A 14,647-nucleotide genomic window follows, 5' to 3' on the forward strand; every position below is an offset into this window, starting at 1 on the left:
CAACAAGAGCTAGAGTCAGAACAGGGTGGTGGTTTTATTTCCTGAAGAGTCTGGATTTTCTCCATGTGTATTTTGTCGCTTTGTTAAAAATTCACATTGTTATATTAGATTAACACCAAGAACAATTCTGTACAGTACAGGAGGCAGATTTGCACTTGCACAGCTGAGGAAGTCAAGTTACAATTAAGACAAGTGAGGCTAAGAGATTTCAAACAGGAGCTTATATTCAAATACAAAACAAGGTTGTAGTCTGTTGCAAGTCATTTGCTAAAATATCCTTTTGGAAATGTGTTTAATAATTTAGCAATGCCCCTACAAAATGAGTGGAATGTGCAAAATCAGAGTAGTTCTATCACCACTGAGTAGAAGAGAGTGAGTTGTTTTTGCCTTTGCATCTTCAGCAGGTGCAGCTCAGTGTTCACTGTCATCGGTGAACAGATCAGCGAGGTCAGCGACTGTCAATACTGCAGCCTCCGAGTGCTTCATGGTTGTGCTGGTGTGACTAGAATAGAAAAACAAAAAAACGTTCAGAATCCCACCCACACAGAATGAAGGGGTTTATTGAACACAGTGTGAACTCGTACCTCTTCTCTGCAGTCTTCAGCATTGTCTGCATTCTCTCTTCAATCGTGGATTTAATGAGGAATCTGTGAACAAATGTTGGCCTGGTGCAAAAGGAGAACAGAGATAAACACCAGTGTTTGGATATATTCAGAGAACAGCCATGATGTCGTATGAATTTTGACTCAATTAAAGTTACAGTATACAGATGTGAAGGAGAAGGTGGAACTAAATTTGAGGTTTTTAAGATTATTTAGGTTTAGGATAATTGATGACACTTCTGTCTATACCCAAACCTTTAAGCTGCTGGTTGTTGCTTTGCAGGGGTTCAAGTGAACCAAATGTAGGAGGCGGACTACAACGCAGGGCATAAACACAACCAAACCATGCGCGCGTTTAGAGCGATGGCCAGGAGAATTTGACACTTTATGTGACATCTAAAGTCAGTGGCTTAAAGATTTCAACATCTGCAGATGTGCAAAAAACCTGCAAAATATCCCATCGGTTGCGTCTTACTTGGTTTGGCCGATCCGGTGCACTCTGCCGATGGCCTGGAGCTCGTGAGCCGGGTTGAGGATGGGCTCAACCAGCAACACGTGCGTGGCTTCAATGATGTTCAGGCCGTTGGAGCCCGTGTGGAGAGGGAGGAGAAGAATGTTGATCTTGTCTTCGTACTTAAAGGAACACAGATTCTCCTGGAGAGATCGATGATTTGATCGTTAGAAATTAAAAAGAGCTACCACAGCAAAATGTACCAGATTATGACGATTCTTGTGTTTAATCCGTTTATAACAAATGTAATAGAAATAAAATAATATTTATCAGTCTGGAAACTTGGTAACATGACTGTTACACAAATTAAAGATTGGATTTTGGGATAAAGGATAAGAGTTTGAAAGAATAATTGAGAAGACATGCTGACGGAGAAAATGTGAAAGTAACCTGTCCATCAAATTTCCATATGGGATTAAAATTATGAGTTTGCATGTTGTTAAATAGTTCTAACCTTAAAATAAAGTGTTGGGAATAATAATATTTTCGGTGTAGTGGTGGAAAAAGTGGACACTCAACATATTTGTGGAGCACCTCTGTTGTCGAAGTAGCAGCGTGTGAGTTATGAAATGAAACGATTCAAACCTGAAATTTGTGAATTCCATTGATTTGTGAAAACTCCATATTGTTGTCAAACAACGCCTTGGCAATAATGTCCAGGACGCTCTGCCACTGTGGAGGAGAGAGAGTTAGAAACAAACTGGGTCAGATCCAAAATGGATATCATCACAGTAAATCACTATCTCTTGCAGGGAGGCAGGGATAGTTTACAGTTACCGTGGAGAAAACGAGACACTTGGCCCCGGGGTCGGTCACTTGAATCTTCTTAAGTGTTCTCACAACTGCCTCCACTTTTGTAGAATGGCTTCCCTGGCAAAAAGCAGGTGGAGGATAGTTAGGTTACACAGCTGGTCAGCAGTCAGTAATGTAACTAACCCCCCCCCCACAACAACTGATACAGTCATATATAATATTTAAAATCATACAGGTAGGCAACAAAATAGTTTTTCACCATGAAGTGAAATGAATAATAACTGTCAGACATGATGAATATCCTGCGCTGGGCCTGTATCACATGACATGATGATATTTGGCTCCACTGACCTTGACTGGGATGTCCTGGTCCTGACTGGATGACTGTGTGGTGAACACATAGGAGATCTCGGCGTGCGACGTGGTCTGCCTGCAGATGGCACACTTGATGGCGCGTCGCCTCGAGCCGATGCTGTACTGCTCCACGATGATGGAAATGCACTCGTTACAGAAGCAGTGGCCACACGTCAGCACTGCCCACTAGGGAAGAGAACAGAAAAGTACCAAATGACTTCATTAGTTACAGCTGATTAATTAGTTCCAGTGTGGAACATCTATTGCCCCCTGGAGACTAGATTTTTGAAGTTCGGCACTTTATGTGATGCATATCTGTCTTTTAACATACAGTTAGCTTGAAAAAGGTTCCTTCCAATGCAGCTCAATAACTCTGATGAGTGCCAGAAAGGAAAAGAACTTCACAGTCTTTCAGTACAACTCTGTTTGGGGCCTGAGGCCTTCGCTCATCACAATATTCGTTTCTGGTCTAGTTCAGAACACCGACAAAGTTAAGTATTAATCCAAATCCTAATCACTCATAAACTGAAACTAGTATAAAAACTTGTTAGGATCCTGGAGGAGAAGGAATGGCTTCAATCTAGACATAATCACAGACCCTGATAAGTGTTGATTAAACATTTGTACACATGGTGAGGTTCTCTGTCCTTCTCCACTCACTGCAGGGTAAATTATTCAGGTTGTTCTACAGGAACATGTTTTTCATTTAATTTTAAGACTCTAAAGTCCACTATAAGCAGGTTCACTGACTTTTTCTTTCAGCTATATAATACTCACTTCCTGCCCCAGAGGTCGAGCACAGATGGGACACGGCTCAGGATTGAGACCTCCAGTAGATTTGTCCTGGGACTGCAAGACAAGAATTTTTTATTATGTCTCTGCATGAGTCACTGAGGAGTTTTGGTAATCTGCTCTTGTGGTCACTGTTAACTGTAAATTACCCTCTCCAGATTTGTGAGATACAGAAGCTGGCCAAGCTTCTTTTGAAGCTGAGACTTGGCCACGGCGTGGTCATTCAGAAGCTTGACTCTGTTCTGCTCCACCTGGAAACACAACAGTTGAGGACTGGGTTCAGGAATGCAATAAAAAAAAGAGTTAACACAGAATATAACGTCTTTGGAAACATTCAGCAATTAAGTCAGACGTTGCAAAGGTAAAAGATAACTTTTATTTCCATTACTATGCTTAAACATGCAGTATATACAGAGTCTATAAGAAAATTGGATTGAATCTGTGAAATGTGGAAATACGTCCCAGTTTAAAAGTTCACATGGCTCGTTTTTATGAACAAAAACAAAAGAAAAACGCTCTATTTTGTGTTATCTGCACAATTATTGCTACTTTATATCACTACTAAAAATGTGACATAAAATGAATCACAACTTTGACTCAACATTCTTTAAAGCCTGAATATGTGACCTATAAACACACACCCTCAGGATGTCCATATAAGTGGAAATTAAAGAAACACTTTTTTTTATTTTTGTAAATTGAGGGTCTAAATATTGATGTTATTGATATTTTAGTTTTTTTCAAATTTCAATAGAGGGCTGTCATTTTTGGTAAAATTCACCTCATGTGGCTCAATAATGTGTAGGAGTTTGGGCTTCGGCTCGTCGGGGAGACGCACACGTAGCCTCTCTGTGGCCATTCCCAACTCGTCGATGGCCGACACGTTATTCCGCAGCACCATCCAGTACTCGTGCAGCACCTGAGGATCGAGAGACAGAGGATCGGTGTCACTAATATTTAAACATGTGCGAGGGTTAAGATCATGACACTGGTTCTAGCTTTACAAATGTATTTGTCAGCACATAACACGTTTAGGAATACAAACTCACACCCAGTAGAGGTTAACAATGAACCTTAAACTCAAGGATTTAGGGGTGCTTTGATTTTGTGCAGATATACCGGGGACAACAACAATAAAATACCAAGTAAATAGAAAATGTTACATAAAATGATAGAATTAAAATAAGAGATAAGAAAAACTGAGGTGATAAATTATGAAGATTGACACTGAATATACATATATCTATCATATTTCCCAGAAGCATTATTAGGAGATCTTGATGTTTAAAATAATGTAGTTATATTGTATAGCGAGTTTTAAATGAAACAGTGACTAAAATATTAAATATAATTATAATTTACTACAATAAACACTTTAAATCCAGTTTAAATGTTTAAATCCATTTCACATTTGTAAACATGTCTGAATTAAAGAGCCATTATTAGTCTCAAAGGTACAATGTAGTTTAACGTGAGAGCCATTAAACAACTATTAAAAGCTGCAGTGGAAGAATCTTATGTCACTTTTATGAGCATTTTGTGCTCACTTAAACTTTTTTATTGTAGGCGTTTGTACTTGTACAAACCTTGTACTCCTTCTTCCAGTTCTCAAACAGCTCCATGAAAGTGTTGCCCTCCTCCACCAGCTCTGGATCCACGCGTTTAGCTTTGGCAAAAGACAAAATGGCCTTCAGCGTGCGCTCGGTCTCACTGGCGGCCCAGAGACCTCGACTGGTTGTGGGGAGACGGTCGTCGACCAACCCTTCCTCGTCTTCAATCATTTCCTCAAAGATGGCCGTCTGACCCTTCACCCTGTTAGACAGTTGTTGTTGTCGTCATATTTTTATGCAAGTAGATTAATAAAACCAAGGGGCTATAGAAAGCTACTTACGTGTGAGAAAACAGCTTGGACTCGTAATCTACAAACAGTTCATCTGCTTTGCAAAAGACGCAGCTAAAAGAATTATAAAAAACAAAGAGTAGTCATTGATAGTATTAGTTATGAATTGACAGATACATTAGATAAATAGATAAAGACACAGATAAATACATAGACAGACAGATTAAAAGGACAGGCAGACAGCACAGTACCATAGTAAGACAAAGAAGCAAGAAAAGGAATGAAGGTGTACAGTAGCATTCAACATTCATAAGCTGAGCTGATACCCTAAAAGTGCAAAAAATAAAAAGTCTCACTTGTTGAGTGGCAGTCTCATGGGTCTGAGGTGACAGACGGTGACCTCATCGATCACCTTCTGTGAAACTGGGCCTTCGAGATCCTTCACTGCGTCCTGCACGGTCTTTTGGGAATCCACCAGATCTTGCATTTGCGTGGTGAGCAGGAACTGCAAACCGCAAGCATCACGGAACCTACACGGACACACACACACTTGCTTTTAGTGTGTTTTTTTCTCAGCATAACTAATCGCAATCACCTTATTTTTGTTCAATAGATTCCGCACTTGTCAGCCATGGAGAGCTTGCTGGCTTGTTGTTTGTAGCTGGACGTAAGCTCATTCTTGACACGAGACACCAGCTCGTCATCGGTGGAGCAGCGGATCGACCGCTGTATCACGTCCAGCCACCAGGGGGCGTTAAGCTTGACCTTGACAAAGAAAGTTTAATTATCAATTTTTATAATATGATATTTGTGATATGAAGACGAGTCATTTTTTGAGTCTGTTTTACATTTATATTAGTTTACTTTTGTAGTAGTTTAGTCGTAGGGTGTGAATATTGGATAAGTTTAATTTTAAAAGCTGGGGAAAACTGTTCATCTTTAAGTTAAATTAAAAGGTAGCAGTGTTTTCAATTAATTGTTTTCTGTTTTCATTTTGCAGGTAAGATTCGGTTTGAAAAGATAAGTTTTGGTTTGTTATTTAGGCATTGATCCGCTCTGAAAATTAATAAAACTTCTAAAAATGTTGGCTTTCTTTGGAAAGACACACACACGTTACCCCTGGTTTCCTCCTGGACATAACAATAACTCAAAAACACTAATCTGACTTTAACTTGGTAAATCATCAGTTATTTTTTACATCACAATCTATACAAATGCGAAGTAAAAGATGTTTCTCACTTTGCGTCGTAGCTCTTTGATGTTCAGTAACACCGGCTGCAGAGCCTGATGAGCGTCCGCCACCTCAGAGTCATATTTGGTCATGTAGTGCTGCCGCAGCTGCTCGGCCTGAGGAGTCAAAGTGGGTGAGAGCAACAGAAGACAAGAAAGTGTGACGAATATTCTCATCAGAAACAAGCTCAACAATAATGACCAACATGAGCAGGAGACAGGCACGGGTTTATTTACCTCCTCACTCAGTCTGTCGTCTCTCAGTGTAGGAGGTATCCCGGGGTGCTTTGCACTCAGCAGTTCCATCAAATTATGTGTAGCATGAAGTCTCTGATATGATAAAAAAAAATATATAGTTACAAAGTCATTTTGAAGTAATTCTTAAGGTTTTTGTATTCATAAAAATGACATAAAATCATTGAATATCTATTTTAATCACAGATATTAAAGCAATAACAAAGGAACTACTTTGATGACATTGGGAAGCAGCGTGGGATCATTTGTTTTAGAATTGTTGTTTTGTTTTTCTACGGATTTGAAGAGATTACACAATTCAACAAAGTATATAACAACCTGTAATTTTCATATATATATATATTTTAATGCTGAACTCTTTACATCCATCGTAAACAAACGCACGTTCAACTAATCTGATGCATTTATTCATTTTATTTATCCAGTGTATTTGAGAGACGTGTGAAAAAAAGACGTGAAGAGTATGAGGCCACATACCTGTAATGAATCCGTCTTCAGTCTGTCTTTGTGCTCCTCTGATGAGCGAAGCACTTCTCTATACATCTCCACTGCCTCCACAAAGTCATCTAAAAAGGTGGCAAAGGGAAACGTCCATCATTAGTGACACTCGACACGTCTGTCGCATGTAGCATTAATGAGACGTGCCATACAAACCACTCCGACACGCTCGGCCACATTATACACATCGCCTCACAGAGGCCTCCTTCCACAAAACATCTCGGTACAAAGAGTGTTGGGAGACATACAGCTGAGATCATGCCTTGTGTTTTGTTTGAACTGATTCCCATGGGAAACTGGGAGCAGATGGAGCACAAAAACAGAGGTGAGGTTTTTATACCTCTGATGATGTGAATTCCAGCCAGGCCGTTGAGAGCGCACACCAATTGTCTGTGTGCTTCTTCACATTCCACTCGACATTTCTTCTGCAGAGACTTCAGGAGCTCCTCCATTGTCATGGTGCTGCAGAGAGGACACAAACAAACCCCACTTAACAAACCCTCAAACACAAATTACACGGAATGGGTCAACTTTAAATAGACACAACCACAAACTGTGTCATTGAGAAAAAGAGATGCTATGGTCCTTTACAGTTACTAATCCTGTGAAACCCCAGTTCATTTAGCTAACTGTTAATTAACCGGTGCAGCTGCCTCCAAAATAAGACGCAGCTTCTCCACCGAGTGCCTTGAAACATAATGTCAAGGATCATCTACCTTTTCTGCAGAGGCAGGAACTCGCCCCTCACAGCCTGTGGATGGCAGCAGGCCTGACGCAGACGCAGCAGTGGGCAGAGGATGGTGTTGACGGTGCGACGGTCCAGGCTGCCAAGTTTCAGGCTCCAGTCAGATATCTTCCTGAGTTTGACCAGGGCGTCCTGGGAGCAGACCTCATGTTGACGGTGGTAGAAGTGACCCTCGACGGGGGAGAAGCGCAGCCAGTGAACCTCTTCTGTCTGAGGAGGAATCTGGATCTGGAAACATAGGAATACGAAAAAGTGAAATTAGCACAAACCCTGAAACTGTGCTGAAGTGAACACAATACAACAATTTTTAAACCAACCTGATCGATGACATCTTTTTTGGCAGATCGCCAGAGTAACTGAGCGATTACATTGTACAGAGGTTCTGTGTTTCCATGTCGATAAGGCCGATAAAGCAGCTGGTGCCACCAGTGCTTCACCCAGTATGGATCGACTCCCAAGAAAAGTACAAGACCATACAGATCTGGACACAGAAAAAAGACAAATCACAAGGGAACTAAAAAAGGTTTGAATGATTTTTTCAAAATTCTAGGATAAGTAGCCTTTGTTGTACATCAGATTAAAATAAAATGCCAAAAACCCAATCACAGGACATTGATCACAGCATTGATACCACAGATGTTTTTGGTATTACCTTCTAAGCCTCTTTGGACTGGAGTGCCGCTGACACACCAGCGGTTGACAGATGCAAGGCGGAGAGCCATTTCTGCAGCCTGACAGCAAAATGACAGGAAGCACAAATTAAGTTTCAACTAATTTCAACTAAAACTATCTTAACTATCAAATTAACTATCTATTATCTATTCTTCCATTTTACCTTCGCAGTTGGGCATTCAACCATCTGAGCCTCGTCCAGACAGATGCGCCACCACTCCACAGCCACCAGAGGACTGGGAACAGCCATGTATCGCTTTTGGTTACGGAAGCGGCGTCCATCTTTGCTGTTACTGTGGGGAATGTCCACGTAGTTGAGCTCCGACCGCAGCACGTCGTACGTGGTGATGACCACGTCATGCTCAGCGAGCATATGTGGCTGGATGAACCCGTGTTTCTTCACACCCTGATAAACCTGAGATGAAGAAGTCACATTGATTTAGGTGAATAACTCTGTCAGTATATGTTCTTTGGAATTACAAGTTAAAAAGCAGTGGAATCAGGGGGTAAAATGCCGTGTGGATATCAAACACATATGAGAAGAGTCATATATCCATTTTTCTCACCAGCACACGGAGGGAAGAGGACCTAATGTGTCGGTTGATCTCCTCCACCCACTGGTGGCAGATGGAGCTTGGCGAGATGATGAGGGTGGCAACAGTGGAGACAGGTTTCATAGCGACCAGGCAGTGAGGGCAATAGAAAGGTGTCGTTTCAAGGCTTTCCTCTTTGTAGTTCACACACTCTGCATGCTGCCACAGCTGACAGTTCATACACTGGACGCGGGCCTTGTAGTCAACGATGCCCAGTTCGCCACAGATGCACTCAAACCGGTAGTCTGGTGTGTTAAAGGGAACCCGAGACGCTCTGGTGGGGGTTTTTGTCTCCTCCTGGGTATCGAGTAGATCATTCATTCTGGACACCTCATGTGTGTCTGACTCACTTTTATCCTGAGACATCTCTAAGGATGCTTTGGACACATCCAACGTGTTATCTGACTGAGCTGTTGTCTCATTCAGACCTTCATCCCACTCCTCTTTGGTTTCTCTGTCCTCTGGTGCGGGACAGTCAGATGTAAGAGGACTCAGATCTCTCTCATCTTCTGTGAGAGCGTTTTGAAGAGCTGCTTCTGCTTTCTCTTTTGCTCGTCTCTGAAACATTTTTCTGGGTGTGCCCTCTGTGGTTTTTGAAATCTAAAATAAGAAAGCAACGAAGAAAGGTTAAACGTGACAACAGTAATATTTGTGGCATAAAAAATTCACACGGGAAGCAGTTTATTCTTACAGACTTGGATGCTCCTGCTAGTTTCTTCTTTATTTCTTTGAAGTTTTTTCCCAGTTTGAATGACCCGGCCAGACCACGTCCTTTAACCCGGTTAACCAGGCCTTCGTCTATTAGCTTCTCCAGCGTCTTCTTGATGTGGTTGCGGTTCTTTAACAGGTCATAACCGTAAGTGGCGCGGATGTAAGTGAACACAGCATTGACTGAGGCTCCCTTTCCAGATCTCATCTCCTTTATTGCCGTGAGTAGCATGACACGCACAGCTGGTGAAAAATGCACAACATTTATTAGAAACTGTAAATCAAATCGCAAAGGTTGTGATGTTTAAGAGGATTACAAATGATATACCTGGGTAAGATATTTTCATTTTAGGCTGAACTTCAGGCTTGCAGCGGATTACTTTCTTTCTTTCCAATGGAGGGGGAGGAACAAAGTAGTTGACAGATTTTCCCTGCAAGATACACAACCATAAACAGAGTCTTTTAATATAATGATTAAAAAGAAGAAAATATTAACAACAAAAGAGAAAAAGAAGGCAAGAAAATTGCATTTTTATCCTCACCTCTGGCAAGGTAAGTGTCTCTTGCTCCAGATCTTGCCGGGTGTGAGACAAGATGAGAGCCAGGACTTCCACTGTCTTTCCGAGTCCCATCTCATCAGCCAGGATACCACCAGGCCACTCGATGCCAGCCAGTGGAAATTCTCGTATTAAACTGCAGAAAGAACAGGTAATTATGTTAACGAAAAAAAGGATTTGTTTGGTAGTAAAAATTTACAGAAATCAACTTTTAAAAATCAAATTTCTTACCAGCCAGTAAATGGATTGTAGAACAACTTCTTCCCACACAAACTGACCATCTCCCTCCAGAGGAAATGCAGTGATTGTTCTGCAATTAAATAACAATCTTAAAAGACTAATTACGAAAATGTAATTATTACCAAATAAAACTGCCATTTAAGGATAAGGAATAATGTGTTTGTAAAGTACCTTTATGTGAAGTGTTTTTGTATTTTTCTCTCTTTAGCATCCAGTTGACAGCTTGAAACTGATAAGGTCTGAGCACAGGAATAAGAGCCTTGTGCTGGACGTCATAGGTAGTCTCCTGGCTCTCCCTCTGGTGTAAATGTCTGACGTAATCGTAGAGCTCCTCGATATTCTGCCTCTCCAAGTCGGTGTCACACTCCTCTTCCTCATTTTCAACAACTTCTACATAACAAATACAGCTGCAAAATTAACTCTTACTCGTGATTAATACAGAGTTACAAAGGGTTGAACTTGGCTTGCTTTGCATTAAACATCATAGACATTAGGACCAGACGCTTACCAGGGATGATGAAATCATAGAAATACTCCATTAACTTCTGCATGACTTGATTTGCTTTCTTCAGACGAGCATTTCCCTCACTGAGGAACTCAGGCTTCCCGAGCCCAGTTTCCAGCAAGTATATCCCAACCTGCCAAATGTAGACAAATATTAAAAGATGAAAAAATGTCAAATGTAACAATGTTAACAAGACATGTCAGCTGTTTGGCTAAAGTTCAACTTAAGTCTATGGCAGTGTATTTGTAGATCTCCTCGATATTCTGCCTCTCCAGGTCGGTGTCATAGTTCTTCCTCACTGTCAACAACTTCTAACAAATACAGCAGCAAAAACAACTCTTATCCAGGATCTCAGTGGACCTTAATTAATACAGAATTACAAAGGGTTGAACTTGGCTTTCATTTGAATAATCTATCTTGACAGCAAAAATTTTTTGATGAAGCAAAAAAAAACAACACATTTGTGATGATTTGCACAAAGAACTAAGAAAACTCCATGTATTAGAATTTAAGGTCCAGTGTGTTAGAATAATGACATCTAATGGTGAGACTGCAGATTGCAACAAACTGAAGACACCCTGGCTGTCACCGCTTCCTTTTCACAAGCACGACAAGGAACTATGGAAGCCTTTGCTTACCAAGAGGTATGTTGCTCTGCTTAATTTTCTTAATAAGCTTCTGTTCCACAACACACGCTCTGGCTGGTTTGTCAATTCAGGCTGCTGTATAAACATAGCGCCACAAGATGGCGGGCCAATATCAGAGCTTTAAATACTAATGACAAGCTTTTAAAGCTACAAAAACAATACTTATGGGTAGTATATTCAATGTTAGTTATGTCGATATTCCAGACATGTTACATACGGGACCTTTAACAGCACTTGTTGCATTCATACCTTTATTGAGTCCTCTTTTTTCTGGTGGCAGAGCTGCATCACCCTCCTCTTTTGCAGCCAGTCAAAGTCCTCTAGTGGGATGCGAGTTAGGCTGCACTCCGCTGTGCAAGTGTCCTCATCAGGTGTCCACTGCAGTGCCGAGTCGTCATCACACCTGCTGTAACTGAGGCAGAGCTGGTCCCCCATTCTGTGGAGTGCAAATGCTTTCTGTTCACAGTCTGGTGGGAGCCATGCCGGCCGAATACTGAACTCCCCGATGAGAGCCTTCCAGACATGACTTAGCTTTGAAGTTGGCACAACAGTCAGTGCCAGAGAGGCCGAGGCGACAATGCCGTCTGATGACGTACAAGGGAGTTCCTCTGTGAACTGGACAGACCGCGTGTAGGCAGCCTCAGTGCCTGAGTTTGACGAACTACTGGGAGTAAGTTCACTTGACAAAAAGGAGCAGGTAGGTGTCTGGTCATCATTTTCCTGGACCACTTCATTTTTGCGATCATCCAGCATGTTCCAGTTGAGCCTCTTCTTGGCCTCTTCATCGACCCTCACAGGAGGGGCCTTCTTTCTTTTGCTACTCATGACTGGATTCTGCCAAGAGAGAGTGAGTGAACACATAGTTGATCAGAAAATAATCACACCTTAGAAGAACTTGGTAGAAAATGTCACTTATCACAACTGTATATTTAAGTGTAATAAATATCCAACATATATCTTGATATTGTACATATGTATTGGTGTTTAACACATCTAGACCGACATTAAAGCATGAGTGATATAACTTGGACATAACATAAGTTGCACTTAAGGTAAGTAACATAAGGAGCACTTTTTAATGATATCACACTTGATTAGTTTGAGTGCACTAAACCAACCACTTAGGACAAACCACCCATTACAGAGTGGACATAATTAGGTAGATAGCAAAGCATTTCTAGAATCACCTTTTCTCCAAACAGTTTTATTTATTTGACGAGAACAACACTAATGAGTAACGTGCAACAGGCTAAAAAGTGCATTTTATCTTATAGGCTTACAGGTATTCATATGCACACAGGACACAGTTGATGTAATAATAATAATAATAATAATGCAGCTAATTATCGCATTCAAGTGATTGTCATTCTCTACACCCAAATTTCATTCAGTAATCTATGCTACCAAACCTTTTCTCCTCTAGCTAATGACTCTGGACTGTTCATTAAATGTAGGATGAATTACATAAGCACCATAGGTTTGTGTTAGTACAATAATACAAACATGTAGTTAAACACGTGTTAACTTTTATAAACAGCCTGGTTTTATAAGTTTTACGCTCACAGTGTAGGAGCAGTGCTGCTGTTATAAAAACACTGTTACACAATGAAAACAGTTGTGTGTGTCGCTACGTGTTTTATCGCCTGAATGCGAATAACCAGACATGAAATAAACACATTTCCTGTTACCAGTGTCACACACACACACCGACCTGCTTTGTTTCGCTGCACCGCGAATCGTTTTTTGTTGTTTTTAACCACAGAAGCTTCACATTTCTTCAGTGAAAAGCACCAAAACAGAGACACACTTCCTCTAGGGGGAGTTCAGTCTTGGTGTTCCGCCATCTTTAAATTCAGGAAGTGATGTCAGAGTAGGAGGTAATGACTACAACAATAAAAGCACAAGAAAACTTGGGATTTTAAAACGAAGTCGGAATCATTTCTGTGGATAAACTAAATTGTATACATTTATCATCACATACTTTTGTGTCGTTATCCGGGTATTTTCCATTGACAAGTAATATGATGTAATTTGTCTTTGATCAATGATTATTTATTTGACTTTTATTCAGTCTTTGTATAAAGTATCTAAAATTTATATTTTATCTTATTTTATCTTATTATCTTACGAGGAAATGACTTTGGTAGAAGTTGAGGTCACTTTTTTTTAATATTACGTATCAAAAGTAATTTTCTGATATAAAATGTACTTAAGTTTTAGAAGTAAAACTATTAAAAAAGTGAGGGGTTCAGAGTGCGTTGTCTTTCAATTGGAAGGTTGTTGACTCTGCTAGTCTGTATGTGTCCTTGAGCCAGGCACTTAACTCCATGTTTGAAGTGTGTGAATGGGTAAAAACTGTAAAGCAGTTCATCAACACTAGAAAAGCTCTAGAAGGGACGCTATCTTAATTACAGTTGCATTAAAAACACCCATATTTACGACAACCACACTAAACACAACAAAACAGAGTTTTATATATTCAAGTACAAATATAAACAAAAAAAAATTATGTCTGGTCTCCCATAAATAAATCTCATGTGTTTTTGATTTCTGAGGCTATTTTCTAATAGAACTATCATATTAAAAGAGACAGTTTTTTTGGGGGGGGGCAGTAATTGAAGTACCACACAATGGCCACAGGATGGTAGCAGAGTACATTATTTTTTTTATAGCTGCAGCGATGAATCGAAAGAGCATCACTGTTGTCGGCGTCTGTTATCGACTGCAGGACGAATTAATATGAAGTTTGAACTCTCTCTCTCTCTCTCTCTCTGTATGTGTCTGTGTGGTTTTTATCAGGAATATGAACAGCCTTGCATTTCACAAATATATGGTATATTTATGCAGGTCAACATCATTCCAAATGTGATTTTTTTTTCTATTATCATTATTTTATATGAATTAAACCCATGGATAAAAAAAAAAAATCCACCCCAGTCATTTATTAGTCCTACACGGTATGTGTGTGTGTGTGTGTGAATACCTCTCAAAGTGTGTGTGTGTGTGATTGTGTGTGGTTTTTCGAATCAGGGGCACTGCAGCGAGCGTGACCCGCTTTCAAGATGCAGTGAAGACGAGGAGAAGAAGGGGGGACCTCTTCATCAGTGCAGAGAGAGAGGGAGAGAGGGAGAGGGAGAGAGAGAGA

General features: G+C 40.5%; 1 protein-coding gene across 2 annotated transcripts; it reads right to left on the reverse strand.

The window, feature by feature from the left end:
• Positions 1-10: 10 nt before the first annotated feature.
• On the reverse strand, positions 11-13,373 carry shprh (SNF2 histone linker PHD RING helicase). 2 transcript variants are annotated; one of them, XM_058615494.1, is made up of 31 exons: positions 13,214-13,373; positions 11,752-12,336; positions 11,083-11,166; positions 10,859-10,988; positions 10,522-10,740; positions 10,342-10,420; positions 10,096-10,246; positions 9,882-9,984; positions 9,537-9,796; positions 8,819-9,445; positions 8,416-8,667; positions 8,233-8,311; positions 7,898-8,061; positions 7,552-7,808; positions 7,176-7,297; positions 6,815-6,903; positions 6,320-6,412; positions 6,092-6,199; positions 5,475-5,617; positions 5,209-5,382; positions 4,904-4,966; positions 4,599-4,824; positions 3,794-3,931; positions 3,162-3,263; positions 2,998-3,069; positions 2,218-2,406; positions 1,891-1,983; positions 1,699-1,785; positions 1,078-1,256; positions 585-665; positions 11-502 (listed from the first exon to the last, which is right to left on the reverse strand). In XM_058615494.1, exons 2-31 carry the CDS (start codon positions 12,325-12,327, stop codon positions 412-414), a joined length of 5,031 nt encoding a protein of 1,676 aa, XP_058471477.1. In that variant the 5' UTR covers positions 12,328-12,336; positions 13,214-13,373; the 3' UTR covers positions 11-411. The 2 variants fall into 2 exon arrangements, with proteins under 2 accessions (XP_058471477.1, XP_058471478.1); XM_058615495.1 differs by lacking the exon at positions 11,083-11,166.
• Between the last annotated feature and the right edge of the window lie 1,274 nt (positions 13,374-14,647).

The sequence above is a fragment of the Solea solea genome, chromosome 18 (assembly GCF_958295425.1).
Source record: "Solea solea chromosome 18, fSolSol10.1, whole genome shotgun sequence".
Classification (NCBI taxonomy): domain Eukaryota; kingdom Metazoa; phylum Chordata; class Actinopteri; order Pleuronectiformes; family Soleidae; genus Solea; species Solea solea.

Bases quoted from the DNA above. Each gene is read 5' to 3' on its own strand.
- shprh (XM_058615494.1), bottom strand. From the start codon at position 12,327: ATGAGTAGCAAAAGAAAGAAGGCCCCTCCTGTGAGGGTCGATGAAGAG. The intron at 11,167-11,751 runs GTATGAATGCAA...TGTATTTGTTAG, and splicing joins AAAAAGAGGACTCAATAAAG to AAGTTGTTGACAGTGAGGAA. The intron at 8,668-8,818 runs GTGAGAAAAATG...TCTTCATCTCAG, and splicing joins CCTCTTCCCTCCGTGTGCTG to GTTTATCAGGGTGTGAAGAA.